The sequence below is a fragment of the Antedon mediterranea genome, chromosome 10, assembly GCF_964355755.1.
Source record: "Antedon mediterranea chromosome 10, ecAntMedi1.1, whole genome shotgun sequence".
In the NCBI taxonomy this organism is placed as follows: domain Eukaryota; kingdom Metazoa; phylum Echinodermata; class Crinoidea; order Comatulida; family Antedonidae; genus Antedon; species Antedon mediterranea.
This window is the reverse complement of record NC_092679.1, coordinates 21,136,259-21,149,835: the sequence shown is the minus strand read 5'-3', so window position 1 is coordinate 21,149,835 and position 13,577 is coordinate 21,136,259. Positions and strand designations below refer to the sequence as shown.

General features: G+C 35.9%; 2 protein-coding genes across 3 annotated transcripts; one reads left to right on the top strand and one right to left on the bottom strand.

Moving 5' to 3' along the window:
- The first annotated feature begins 743 nt into the window (after positions 1-743).
- On the top strand, positions 744-4,192 carry LOC140060780 (sialin-like). Its single transcript, XM_072107127.1, has 7 exons — positions 744-802; positions 1,281-1,376; positions 1,628-1,758; positions 1,884-2,027; positions 2,251-2,383; positions 2,991-3,235; positions 3,505-4,192. Exons 1-7 carry the CDS (start codon positions 760-762, stop codon positions 3,691-3,693), a joined length of 981 nt encoding a protein of 326 aa, XP_071963228.1. The 5' UTR covers positions 744-759; the 3' UTR covers positions 3,694-4,192.
- A 1,205-nt stretch (positions 4,193-5,397) lies between these two features.
- LOC140060247 (sialin-like) lies at positions 5,398-13,548 on the bottom strand. Of its 2 annotated transcripts, XM_072106380.1 has the most exons (10): positions 13,330-13,548; positions 12,963-13,143; positions 12,084-12,317; positions 11,205-11,292; positions 11,001-11,096; positions 8,908-9,038; positions 8,490-8,636; positions 7,873-8,005; positions 7,027-7,271; positions 5,398-6,473 (listed from the first exon to the last, which is right to left on the bottom strand). In XM_072106380.1, exons 2-10 carry the CDS (start codon positions 13,140-13,142, stop codon positions 6,282-6,284), a joined length of 1,446 nt encoding a protein of 481 aa, XP_071962481.1. In that variant the 5' UTR covers position 13,143; positions 13,330-13,548; the 3' UTR covers positions 5,398-6,281. The 2 variants fall into 2 exon arrangements, with proteins under 2 accessions (XP_071962481.1, XP_071962480.1); XM_072106379.1 differs by having other exon boundaries at positions 12,963-13,548.
- Between the last annotated feature and the right edge of the window lie 29 nt (positions 13,549-13,577).

Genomic DNA, 13,577 nt, shown 5'->3' with positions numbered 1-13,577 from the left:
TTAATAATTAAAAAAGTATTTACATTGAGATTCAAATGAATGTCAAAGGGCAAAGTAACTACACAATCAAACTGTATGTGATGTGCCCATATATGGACATGATGCTGTAATTACTTTACTGATGCCTACGTTCATTGTTTTAGTGTGTTTCTATTTATGTCGATTGAATTTTGTCAAATCTATTTCACACATGGGTTTTTTCATCCTCGTAGACATTTGACTGGAACACTAAAACGCAACAAATTATCCTTGGATCGTTCTACATTGGTTACACCATCATGCCGATTCCCGGGGGTTGGTTGGCAGGACAAGTTATTGGCGGCAAACGCGTTATTGCGATTGCAGTTGTATGGTCTTCTCTCCTGACTTCGTTGATTCCAATGGTAGCGGCTATCAGTGTGAATCTACTGATTGCGCTGAGAATTCTTGATGGTTTGGGACAGGTTAGTTTCGAACTGAAACAACACTTTTGATAAGTTTGGAATTGGTTGCAAGAAACATACTACCGTACTAGTACTCGCATAGAAACATTATCTAATTATAAATTGTAGAGCACCTCTTCAAAAGCCTTTGTCTATGTAAACACAATAAAAAAGTCGAAAATTGGCGATTTTTCGAAAATTTCCCTGTACTATACATAACTATACAGTTGTTTTATATCAAATATGTCGTTTTATAACAGATATACCAAAATATTAAACTTTACATTTGCAGGGAATAGCGATACCGGGAGCATACGTTCTCATTTCCAAATGGGCGATGCCGAATGAAAGAAGTACAATGGTGTCAATTACATTATCTGGTAGGCCTACGTATAATCCAGATTTCTGAATCCGTAGATTACCTTACCACTTGCGGAAGCCACAACAGTCTAAATTGGGTCTTTCACACAACATGTTCCGGCACGGTTCCGTTCCAGTGGTCCACGACGCTCCACGCGGCCGCTTGATGTGAAAACGAAACGGATCGGAACCGTGCCGGAACAGGCGTGAAAGACCATTTTCACGACACCCCACGCAGCTATGCGATGAAATATGCGCGTAGCCGCGTAAAAATGAAACTGTGTGAAAGACCCTTTACGCCATATTAGTGAAATGTTTCACACTGTGGTTCCTTCCATCATTGGATTTTCTTATGGCCAACTCGGACAGCGTTGTAGACGAGGCCCGACACGGCACGTCTTACTGTCAACATTCTCGGTTATGGTAAGACGGTAGTATTACTCTATAGTTATAAACAGGCTTGATCATGTGTTTTTTTTAAATTATTATTATTATTAGGAATGTGTATTGGTTTAATTATATCAAGCTATTTGTCTGCGTGGATGTGTTCTTCGGATATATTTAGCGGATGGCACTTTTCTTTTTATTCCTATGGTAAGCTATATGAAGACAATTTTCCAAACCACAAATTTAATAACACTTCTCTACCATATTTCGGCATATCACCACCATATTTAGGCACATGACATGCCTAATAAAGCTATCTTAACATTATGGGGAAATGAGGTCACTGCACTACCAACGATTTGAAATTGGTTAAAATACAAATTTACTATCGGTTGTATACGGGCAAACTCGTTAGTACTCTATTATTTACCTATGCTTTATTATTTTATATTTAATAGGTATTATTGGAGCTGTTTGGACACTTTTATGGTTAACACTAATCTATGAGTCTCCAAGTGTGCATCCGTTCATTTCGATCAAAGAAAGAGAAGACATTAATTTGGCGTTGAATCAAACTGAACAGAAAAGGGTAGGCCTAATCACTTAATAATTTGTATATGTTTACATATCCGATCGATGTGTCCAAAACCACAGTGACAATCGCTGTCATGTTCTACAGAACAGCATTATATTCTGTTAATCTTTGTTTTGCAGGATGTTCCATGGATAGAAATATTGTGTTCCCCACCAGTTCTGGCACTGATTTTTTGTGTAGTGACTTTTGAGTTTGGATTGTATACAATTCTTTCCGACATGCCGTTGTTATTCACTCATGTTCTTGGGTACAGCTTGCAAACGGTAGGTTTCGAAAACTGTGGAGTATGCCTACCACGAGTGAACTATTTATGTGTAAACGTGTCCTGAGTGGATAGGGGATGGACAGTTGGTCTGGAAGGTTTATGAATACCAAAGGCAGAAGATATTTTGTTGACCTGTATAGAATTAATAAAAATAGGCATCTTTATAATGTTGTTTTAGTTACGCTTCCTAAAATCAACAATAACTGAACATTATTTTTTAGACTGGCTTTCTGACACTCATAGCGAATCTACTCCAATTTGGCATCCAATTCACATGTGGATTCATAGCCGATGGTATTGTTAACCGTTCATATCTCAGCGTACTAAGTACAAGAAAGATGTTTGTGGCGATAAGTGAGTCTACTCTCTCTTCCAAATTGCAGTATATGTTAACACTGTATGCTAGAATATTGTTAATAATAATATCCTGAATTTATATAGCGCCTAATGTTGTGAAACCTCTAAGCGCTGAACATTATCACCCCAGTAATTTTTTCCTGATCAAACACGTATGGAAACATACTCCCATAATGCAGCTGGTAATCAGCGCAAAGTTGTGTCTTGATCTAACCGGGTTCCCATTTATACACGTCACCTGGGTGGAGAGAGGCAAACGTAAGTAAAGTATCTTGCCTAAAGGATACAAGCAATGCGATGGGAGTTGAATTCGAACCTCGAAACGTCCAACACACTGTTAAAGTGACAATGTCACATTTTCATTAATGATACAAAATGTCCGATTTGTGTGCTGCTTGTGACACATTGCACATTTCGTTTACATTCTCCTCTAAATTACAGTGGTCTATTTTATTCTTGTTTTCCTGCAGTGAGTTTTTACTACTCACTAAGAATTGTATCGAGTGTGTAGAAAACTTAGGCTACTCAAAATATTTACGTAACAAGCAATCATAACTCTTTCAAAAGGTAACTTGAATAATCAATGTGTATGTTTTTTCAACAGATCTCGGCGTATCATCATTTTTTCTAATTCTATTGAATTATTTCGATAACAATCACGTGACAGTTACCGTTGTTCTAGTCACGATTGTGTATTCCATATATGGATTTGACGCTGCTGGAATATTTTCGAATCCTATGGATCTCTCACCACCATTTTCTGGGGTCATTTCTGGATTAATGTTGACAGCATCCGGTATTACTGGTTTTATCGGGCCATTAGTTCTTGGCACAATTATTAACGATGAGGTAAATGTTTATGAACAAACTACGCCAGGGATATTGCATCATTTAGGCCTATACCTTCAAACAATACATTAGGCCTATATTGTTTTTAAATAAATTATGTCAATATGCCTATGTTTTAGTTTTGTTACTGGTCATGATTTTGAGTGATAACAACTCGTCATTGAAATGTTATTATAATTACTATTATTATATAATCTTAATAGTAGGCCATATCCATCGCTTTATTGCTCACCATTCAAATTTAAATTAGCCTAATTATTTTGTTACAGAACACGCTTCAGAAATGGAACGTATTTTTTGCAGTAGTTGCTGGTATTCAAATATTCGGACTTTTGGTTTATCTAGCGTTCGCACAAGGCGAAGAGCAAGAGTGGTCGAAAAACGCTAGTAAAGTACATGAAGACGAAACGATAGCCTTAATTCGCACATCAAAACAGAATGGTTCAATAAAAGAGTAATTATTATAAATTTAATATTGTCTCTGTCTGATTTGAAGGAAAATAAACAATAAGTTTTCTTGTAATAGGCTGACTTATAATGCCTTGGTGGAGGAGTTTGGCACGGAGAGACTTTCCGACCGCCGCAAAGTGCGGCACTTTGTAAAACGTTTGCCTGCTTCTAAATCTGACTGGTTTACTCTTAACACAAAATCATCCAGCCGATTCTTGGTACTGTATCTAGATTTCTCCAGTATATAGGACAATTTTTTTATTACAACATCTGCAACATCGCATGGTTCCACATGTATCTCATAGTAATATACCATACCATAATCCTTAACCTAAACTTACATGATACCGCACACATGTGATACAAATTAGATGCTGTATTACCAAATATTCCTATAGTGATACTGGGCATACCTTTATGTAGTATGTGGAAATACATCACTGAGAATTGGATACAAAATCGCATTGCATGAAATTAAAATAAATAATTTTAAACCAAAAACCGATTCCTTCCCTGGATTGCCATATTAGGGGTTTTACGGAATTTTTTTTTAAACCTCGGGGAGATCAAAATATCCGATGTTGTGTTTATAGTTGGGTTAGTATACACATTATGAATGTTTATGAGTACGATGGATGGTAATAATTTCACTCGGTGAAAGATAAAATTCTATTTTATATAACATCTAACATCCAAATATTAATTTATTTATCTATTGTAAACTTCAATGTGTTTACCAGAAGATGACTGTTTACCTGTGCTATGCATTTGATATTTTTGGGTTTTTGATTTTTTGGTTTATTTTTTTTGGCATGTCTCCCACAAGTATGGGTTTTTTTTAAATTGCCTTTCATTGTTCTGATCTTGTTGTGAAATAATTGTATTTTCGAACATCTGGGAATACCTAATCGCATTTTTGTATTTTATAAATCCTGTATTTGCATTTTTATCTGTATATTTTTACTGTACTGTGTATTGTACTTTGTGTTCTGATATTTTAACATTTTACTGATTTTATTCTATTTTTATATCAAGATTTCAAATCTTTGTTGAATTATTTGACAATAAAGTTATCTTGTATCTTGAGATCGCGTCGTGCATGCCGTTGCTTCCGTTCGACTACAGACGATGAGCAACAGATGCTGCTACTGGAATTCACGCAGATTTTTCTTTTTTCGGTCGAAAACAAGATTTCCTTACACGAAAACAAGTACTATTCCACGATCTTTAAATAGTACGTCATAATATACGCCAAGTGAATCACAATCGTCCAATCAAATGACAGGAATTAGTTTAGTTTGAAGCGGAAGACTTGCAAATGTAAGTACAAAAATGTGTACAACCCCTCATGGAGGAATTAGTGAAAAAACTACTAGGCTACTTTATTACTACAGTAAGGCATGTGATCCTCATATGGACGCCTTATACATTAAACACTTGTATAACGATATGCCTGAACAATGGTATAACAGTGCTACCTTTTTATGATAAACAATAATAGACCTATAGTACCTACCTTAAACATCTTATGATAACCAAGCGGTATGCAGTGCCTTGTCTTGGTTCTCGACGGCGTTTCAAATTAGTGAAAAGATGAATATGTTGGCACATATGGCGTTTTATACGTATAATCTTGATCTGGTGAACAAACATAAAATTGACAAATTAAATACAGACTTGGGGCAAGTATAGATGTGCCTATCTTAAACACGTTTGTATGTATAGTGTCTCCTTATATAAACACTTTATGATAAAACGGATTCAATGCCTACCTTAAACATGATGATGATGCAAAATCGACGCCCTTAGTCCACTTATACGTTAAAATGTAATAATCTGTTTAAGTGCAAGTAAATCCGCTTTTAAAATGTCAAAACAATGTAAAAAATACCTTCTTAATATTTTATTATATATAATATAATTATATTTTACACGTATATATTTGTAGATTTATATATGTTTTTTTTTTCGATCTGACTCTAAGCTCTGTCTACTAACTAGTTTGACCAAATAATAGTAATAACATTTGTTCGCATCAAGTTTGATAGTCTAGTTAACTGACTTTAATCTAGTTAACTGACTTTAATCTAGTACTTTAATCTAGTTAACTGACTTTAGTTGACTCTTTCGATGCTAATTGCAATACTTTTGCAGCTATGAGCAGATTTTTTTTTATCTTGTTTTGTATACACTAATTCAAAAGTTTATAATTGGGTTAAATTATATAATTTGCATTTATAGACATTGATACGTTTGTTACGTTGAGCTAAACGGGAAACAGATCAAACTAATACTGACATAAAAAGGGGTCTGTCTATACGGACGCATGCACTACGTAATCTCATCAACGAAAACTATGACAAATAATAAAAATAAATAGGCTTAGGCTACAAACAGAATGTATAGCCACCTATTTACGCCACAGTCAAAGACGCGAATTCATCGAGGGCGAGTCGGCACCGCCCCTCCCCTTTCACAGTTTTAAAAGATGAACAAACCTTCTAGGACTTTCTTAGTCTTTCTTAGACCTTCCTATACCCTTTTCCAACAGGTCTCAATATATATTTTAAAACCTTCTTTATAAATGGTATATTGACTACTCTGTTACATGTCGGTTCTGATTTTTTTCTGAACGTCGAATTAAAGCTAAGCTTTCGCCTTCATATACTTTAGCGTTTTTCGACCATTCTTGCTCTTCGCCTTGTGCGAACGCTAGAAAAACCAAAAGTCCAAATATATGAATACCAGCAACGACTGCAAAAAATACGTTCCATTTCTGAAGCGTGTTCTGTAATAAAATAATTTTGTTAATTTAACTTATACCGTATTAAATTAATTCAGTATTAAATGGATAATGTGCTTAAAATAGCCTTCATATGACACAATTCTCATACCGCTGACGACATACAGCTAGGCCAATATACACAGACGAGCGGTAACGGTAAGCGGAAAACCGCGTAGCTTGTCCCACGTAGAACCTGTATCTATCCTGAGCGTTGTGTGTTAATGGTCATAAAGAATAACATAGATTCTATATTTTTATTACCGTTACCGCTGTGTAAATTGGCATTTACAAGTGATTACTGGATCAAACTATTACATTTCTAAGGAGTTTAAACCGTCACCCGTAATTGACGGACAAGTTGTTATCGTCGCTAAATACTGAATATGTTATATTTGTATAAGTATCTACAGAACGTAATAAGCCTATATACTTTCTAAGCAGACGCCCAGGGCGGTTGAAGTTGGATTACAGACATTGACGGTTCTGTTTAGTATGGAACGCCAAGCTGTCAACAGCCTGGCGTGCCATAGTTGAGGTCGTTATAAGGAAGATTTACCTCGCCGTTAATAATAGTGCCAAGAACTAATGGCCCGATAAAACCAGTAATACTGGATGCTGTCAACATCAGTCCAGAAATGATCCCAGCAAATGGTGGTGAGAGATCCATAGGATTAGAAAATATTCCAGCGACGTCAAATCCATATATGGAATACACAATCGTCACTAGAACAACGGTAACTGTCACGTGATTGTTATCGAAATAATTCAATAGAATTAGAAAAAATGATGATACGCCGAGAGCTGTTGAAAAAAACATACAAATTAATTATTGAATTTACTTTTTTGTATCGATATATATATATAACACATGAAATAAACTTTTCTGATCCGTCATTATTTATATTAAGGTACTTCCATAATGTTGTCTTAGCAATGTCTATATAGCTTGAAGTCGCGATTTTCAAGTTTTTGGCGAATTACTCCGGAAGACTGGTTTTGTGACGTCTACCTGGTTGGTGGCAACTTCAAACGATACAGCCCGGTTTACAGGAGAGGTTTAAAATTAATTCTTTAAAATTGATGTTTTTTAGGTAATATTTGATCACTGCTTAATTTTTATTTCAAAATACTTTAATTATTTGTACAAAATATAAAGGCCTAGCGGGTCTTCATATACACACAAGTACGCTCGAAATATCTGTTAAAACTAATGTTAACAGGAAGAGTGAATAGACTTGGAGGAGAGTTTAACAAAGTTGTGCAATTTTTCCAGTAAGTCCGTGTTACAACGTCACATGGATATCACAACCTGTATCATAAGACCTGTCACATATGACGTTGTATTTACCTAAAAGCTTAGATACTACTTCAATGTTAAGCCCTTTAAATCATTTGAACTCACTTATCGCCACAAACATCTTTCTGGTACTCCGCACGCTGAGATATGAACGGTTAATAATAACATCGGCTATGAATCCACATGTGAATTTGATGCCGAACTGGATTATGTTTGCTACCAATGTCAGAAGGCCAGCCTTGAAAAAGGGAAATTATCGAAATAAAAGTATTAATTCGTCAACATTTGTATTCCCCATTTAAGCTCTGTTTACACTATCAAACTAGTTTGGCAAAAAAAGTGTGATGTGCTCAAATCTGGTAGTGATGGGTCAATGATAGGATCAGTCTAAAGGTGCTTTAAAACAGGCTTAGTTTTCATCCATAATGTTTACATTTACGACTAATTGACATTTAATTTTCTGCCATAAAACCTTAGGCCTACATGATACAAATAAGATAAGATCGGAATAGTTGGTAATACGTTATTACCAAATATTCCCATGATCTGGGAAAAGATTGTATTTTACTGCTATAGGTGCCTTAATGTACTATAGTACAGTATTACAGTACATACGAACATTCCACATGTATTTAACGTAACTTTACAAATAATCTCGATACAGAATTAACACAATATGTAATGCTGTATCACGGAGAAACAGTACCGTTTTAGAAACCTACCGTTTCCAAGCTGTACCCAAGAACATGACTGAAAAACAACGGCATGTCGGAAAGAAGTGTATAGCATCCGAATTCAAACGTCACCATACAAAGTGTGAGTGCCAGGACTGGCGAAGAACAAAATATTTCTATCCATGGAACACTGAACTGAAACAGAAACAAACTTAGAACTCGTCGTTCAACGTTGCAGGCGCTAAAATATGGAATAACCTACCAACTGAAATTAAATATTATTGTCCAACAATAATTGCCTTATTTAAATCAAAATATCGATCTCATTTCTTTTCACAAAACTATTTTTTATTTAAGACAGGACCACAATGTTGCTGTATAGTATAGTAGTTAATAATTCAGTTTTGGAAACATCGATTGAAATGGTTATATACAAATAATTTTATTACAATTATTAAGCGATTACCCTTTTCTGTTCAGTTTGGTTCAAAGCCAAATTAATGTGTTCTCTTTCTTTGATCGACATGAAAGGATGCACACTGGGAGACTCGTAGATCAGTGTTATCCATAAAAGTGTCCAAGCAGCTCCAGCAATGCCTATGATAAAGAAATTATATATAAATAATTTAATATAAAAAACAACTAGCCAGTAACGTCTAGTTCAACAATAAAAACATACTCAGTATTTTACATCGTTTATGGCCGGCCGCGAATTTTCGATTACACTACATCTCAAGCAGAAATCATGATATGTATTAATATTGTCAATTTACGCAGACGAGCGGTAACGGTAAGCGGAAAACCGCGTAGCTGGTCCCACGTCGAATTATTATGTATCTATCCTGAGTGGTCGTCCGCTCCGCGTTGTGTGTAAACAGGTCATAAGGAATAAAATAAATTCTATACTTTTTGCATAACCTAACCATCAAAACAATCTCTCTCAACTAAACTCATGCATAATTAGGACATTGTAATGTAGAGGGAAATGGGAAAATATATTGTGTCAACGTTTTCTGCAAGTAAGAGCTGTGTGGCTTAAGGTAGACTTCTGGTTGTGAATGGACCCTGGATGGTTTATGTAGTACAGTACTAAGTTAGTAGTAGTAGTAAATTAGGTTATATTTAGGAGGCTTTAACATAGACAATAATTAATCCCATGCATTGTTCATGATATCTGCTTTCTGTGGGCCCAATCTTATTTTCAATCTTCATTAACGATTTACCTGATGTTGTCGAATCTAGTATACGTTTATTTGCAGACGACACCAAGTTGTATAGAGTGGTCAATAACATTGATGATGCGGATTTATTTCAAAGAGACATTGACAGTGCTTCCCATTGGTCTAATGTTTGGCAATTGCCTTTTAATGACACTAAGTGTAAGGTATTTCCTTATGGTCGTGATAATCCCAATTTCTTGTATTCAATGGCTGGTAATTTACTACATGAGGTAAAGCAGGAGAAAGATCTAGGTGTTACCTTTGATCCTAGTTTAATCTTTAATTTGCATGTAGCGGATATTTGTGAAAGAGCTAATAAGAAACTAGGAATGATTTATAGATCTTTTAAATTCTTGAATAAAGATGGATTTTTGAAGCTGTATAAGTCTATTGTCAGGCCAACGCTTGAATATTGTAACACTGTTTATAATAATCCTATTAGAAAACGAGATCAGGATGAAATAGAGAAGGTCCAGCAAAGAGCAACAAGATTGATTATAATATTCCTTATGAACAACGTTTGAGAATTCTTGGTCTTCCTACCATGAGATATCGAAGGCAGAGAGCGGACATTATCCAAGTTTTTAGGATTGTTAAAAGTTTCGATCGTATTTCGATCAACACATTTTTTGAATTTGATCTAGAATCTCGGACCCGTGGACACCCATATAAACTCAAGTTTAAAAGCTCTCGTCTTAATATTAGAAGGGACACGTTCTCCAGGAGAGTTATTCTCTTATGGAATGCTCTGCCTACGGATGTAGTTTCATGTGCTACGGTGAACTTGTTCAAAGCAAAACTTAACGTCGCATGGTCTAACCACCCGCTGAAGTTTTCACCCTATATAGAATATGATTTTATTGCTAAGAGGGGCTTTTAAGCACTGAGTGCTTCGCCTCGATCCCGTAGACGAAAGTGTACGGGAAACAAGTAAACAAGAAACAAGACGTCGAATACAGAAACAAATCACGGCCCGGCGCACCGATGTCTCTTTTAGCCGCGTGCAACGCGACTCTAGCTCACTATGTCGGTCGGTTGGTCAGATGGTCGGTAAACACTAACTCAAATTTGAGCACGCGACTGCAGCCATGTATATGGCCTTGTTCTTTTATTACTAAAATATATTCATTTCGAAATGAAATTTCATAACACATTAATCTCTTAAAGTATTCATATCTCGACGCACCGATGTTACTGAAAACGTTTTGTAATTTAGGCCTAATTATTGGACTATTAGGCCCTATTGTTTTAAATATTCATTTTTACATATCACATGAATGTTATTATACATCATTGTTTAATTTTTCAGAATGGATTGTGAAGATGTCCATCAGCTTACCGTAAGAATAAAAAGAAAAGTGCCATCCGCCAAAAATATTCGAAGAACACATCCACGCAGACGAATAGCTTGATATAATTAAACCCATACACATTCCTAAAAAAGAAAACACAATCTAGTCCAAGAATACCGACAGTAATTATGTGACCCACTTTACTATTTTAAAGTTTGTACTACTATTCACTACTCTTTTATTAGGCTTACCAGATAATGTAATTGACACCATTGTACTTCGTTCGTTCGGAATCGCCCATTTCGAAATGAGAACGTAGGCTCCCGGTACCGCTATTCCCTGCAAGTTAAAATTAATTTATTTTGATTTCTTATATGGAAGAACGAAGTTTCAGCTACTGTACTGAAACTGTTAAGCTTGGTTCCCACTAGCAACGCTATGTACCGCAATCTACGCAACGTAAGAATATGCCCTTCTGAAGCTTGGTTCCCACTAGAACGTAACGCAAGGACATAAACGCAACGCAAGCGTTTTAACCAATGACAAGCGAAGTTATAGACAGTTAGCAATCACAAGCGAATAACCCATATATATATATAAACTTTATTTAGACACGAGACTGATGTGCAGTACAACTCGTTCAATCAATATTGATTGTTTTTACACAAGTTCGTGATACTGTATTACAAAACAAACAAAAATCAACACCATATAAATACAACAGAAACGAAAAAAATTGAAATTGAAAAGAAACAAATCGCTTATGATTGGTCAATTCACTTGCGTTGCGTGACGTCCTTGTGTTGCGTCGCTAGTGGGAACCACGCTTAATGATTGTGTCCACCGCCCACCCCCGGCCTGCGTGAAATCAAATCTGCGATGTTTGCAGCACTGTTGCGTCGTCGGTTCCCACTTGTGATTACGCAATACAGAACTTTGCGTCGATACGTCGCTGCGTTCTAGTAGGAACCACGCTTTAAAGCGTGGTTACCACTAGCGACGCAACACAAGGACGTAACGCAACGCAAGTGAATTGACCAATCACTTTACTTTACGTTGCGTAGATTACCTTACGTTGTGGCAACCAAGCTTAACCAATTTCATAACCCTTGTCAAACGTTAAAACTAACCTGTCCTAATCCGTCGAGAATTCTCAGCGCAATCAGTAGATTAACACTGATATCCGCTACCGTTGGAATCAACGAAGTCAGGAGAGAAGACCAGACAACTGCAATCGCAATAACGCGTTTTCCGCCAATTTGTCCTGCCAACCAACCCCCGGGAATCGGCATGATGGTGTAACCAATGTAGAACGATCCAAGGATAAGCTGTTGTGTTGTAGTGTTCCAGTCAAATGCTTCTGTCTATGAGAAAATAACCATACCTTGTAAAATAAATCGACAAAATCCAATTTACATAATGGGCCTACAACACATTTACCAAAAACGAAAGATCTATAAAAACTTCTTCAGTACAGTCGTTCAGAACACAACGTCAAATACGCCTCATATACGTTAATATAAATTCGGAATAAGTTAAGACAACTCATAGGTTCGTGTAGTGTTGACATAATTATAGCAACTATATTGACAGCGTTTAAGCAACTATTCGGTAAAAATATAGGACGCTAACAAAAATATTTAAAGAGCTGCAATTTGTTGTTTGAGAAATTAAAAAGGAAACAACGATTTTAGCGCTGCTTCGTCCCCAACCCAATCAACATAACGTGAAACGAATGTTCCTGTAGCTTTACCCTATTATAATCATTAATTTGTATCGTTAAAAATATGCGTACATTTTTGTTTTACGACAATATACGCCACTGATAAAAGACTTGTTAGAAGTTATTTCGACGCTTTTCGCTGTTTGTCATGTGAACGCCATACGGTGTTAAAATATTTATCTTTTTACTAATATTAAGTCAGAACTCCGTCTGGAACTCAGGCTAGCCATTGATATACATGCATGTCATTTCAAGTGTTAACAATAACTATAATATGCCTACATACATCTGTTGTAATGTTGTTACATTTGTTTTCTCCGTCCGGTCTCAACTCCTCAATACACGTTTCGGCGTCCTCCGGCGGCTCTTGCACCATCACCGTCATGGCGATATTTAAGTTCATTCTCATACAGTACAGTATACACATCGCCAGACAACACATGAAAGGAATTGTATACCGAATCATGCTAAAATCACGGCAGACTAAAATACAGGTTGTCAATAATTCTACTCAACACAATCAAACAAACAGCCGATTTCCATTGATTAAAATTATTGTTAGTAAAAAAGCGGTAACTTTCTTCGGAAAAGTGCTAATCAATATTTTCGTGTTAGCTTTGCATCTGGCAAAATAAACCAAAGGAGAACCTTACTGTAATTTAGGTCAAACGCCACACTCTTGCAGTATAATATCCATTCTTGCTTTGAACAAAACCGTGGTTCGTACAAATCAAACTAAACCGTTGAAAGATCAAATGAATACCATTACTAACGAAAAGTATGCATATAATTGAAGAAAATATAACAGTCTTGTAACCTCTGCTTTCTCGACTTATTTCAGTGTACAACCACGACATTTAAACATATGTTTAATGGGTTGTTAAAGTATGTTTATATGTTA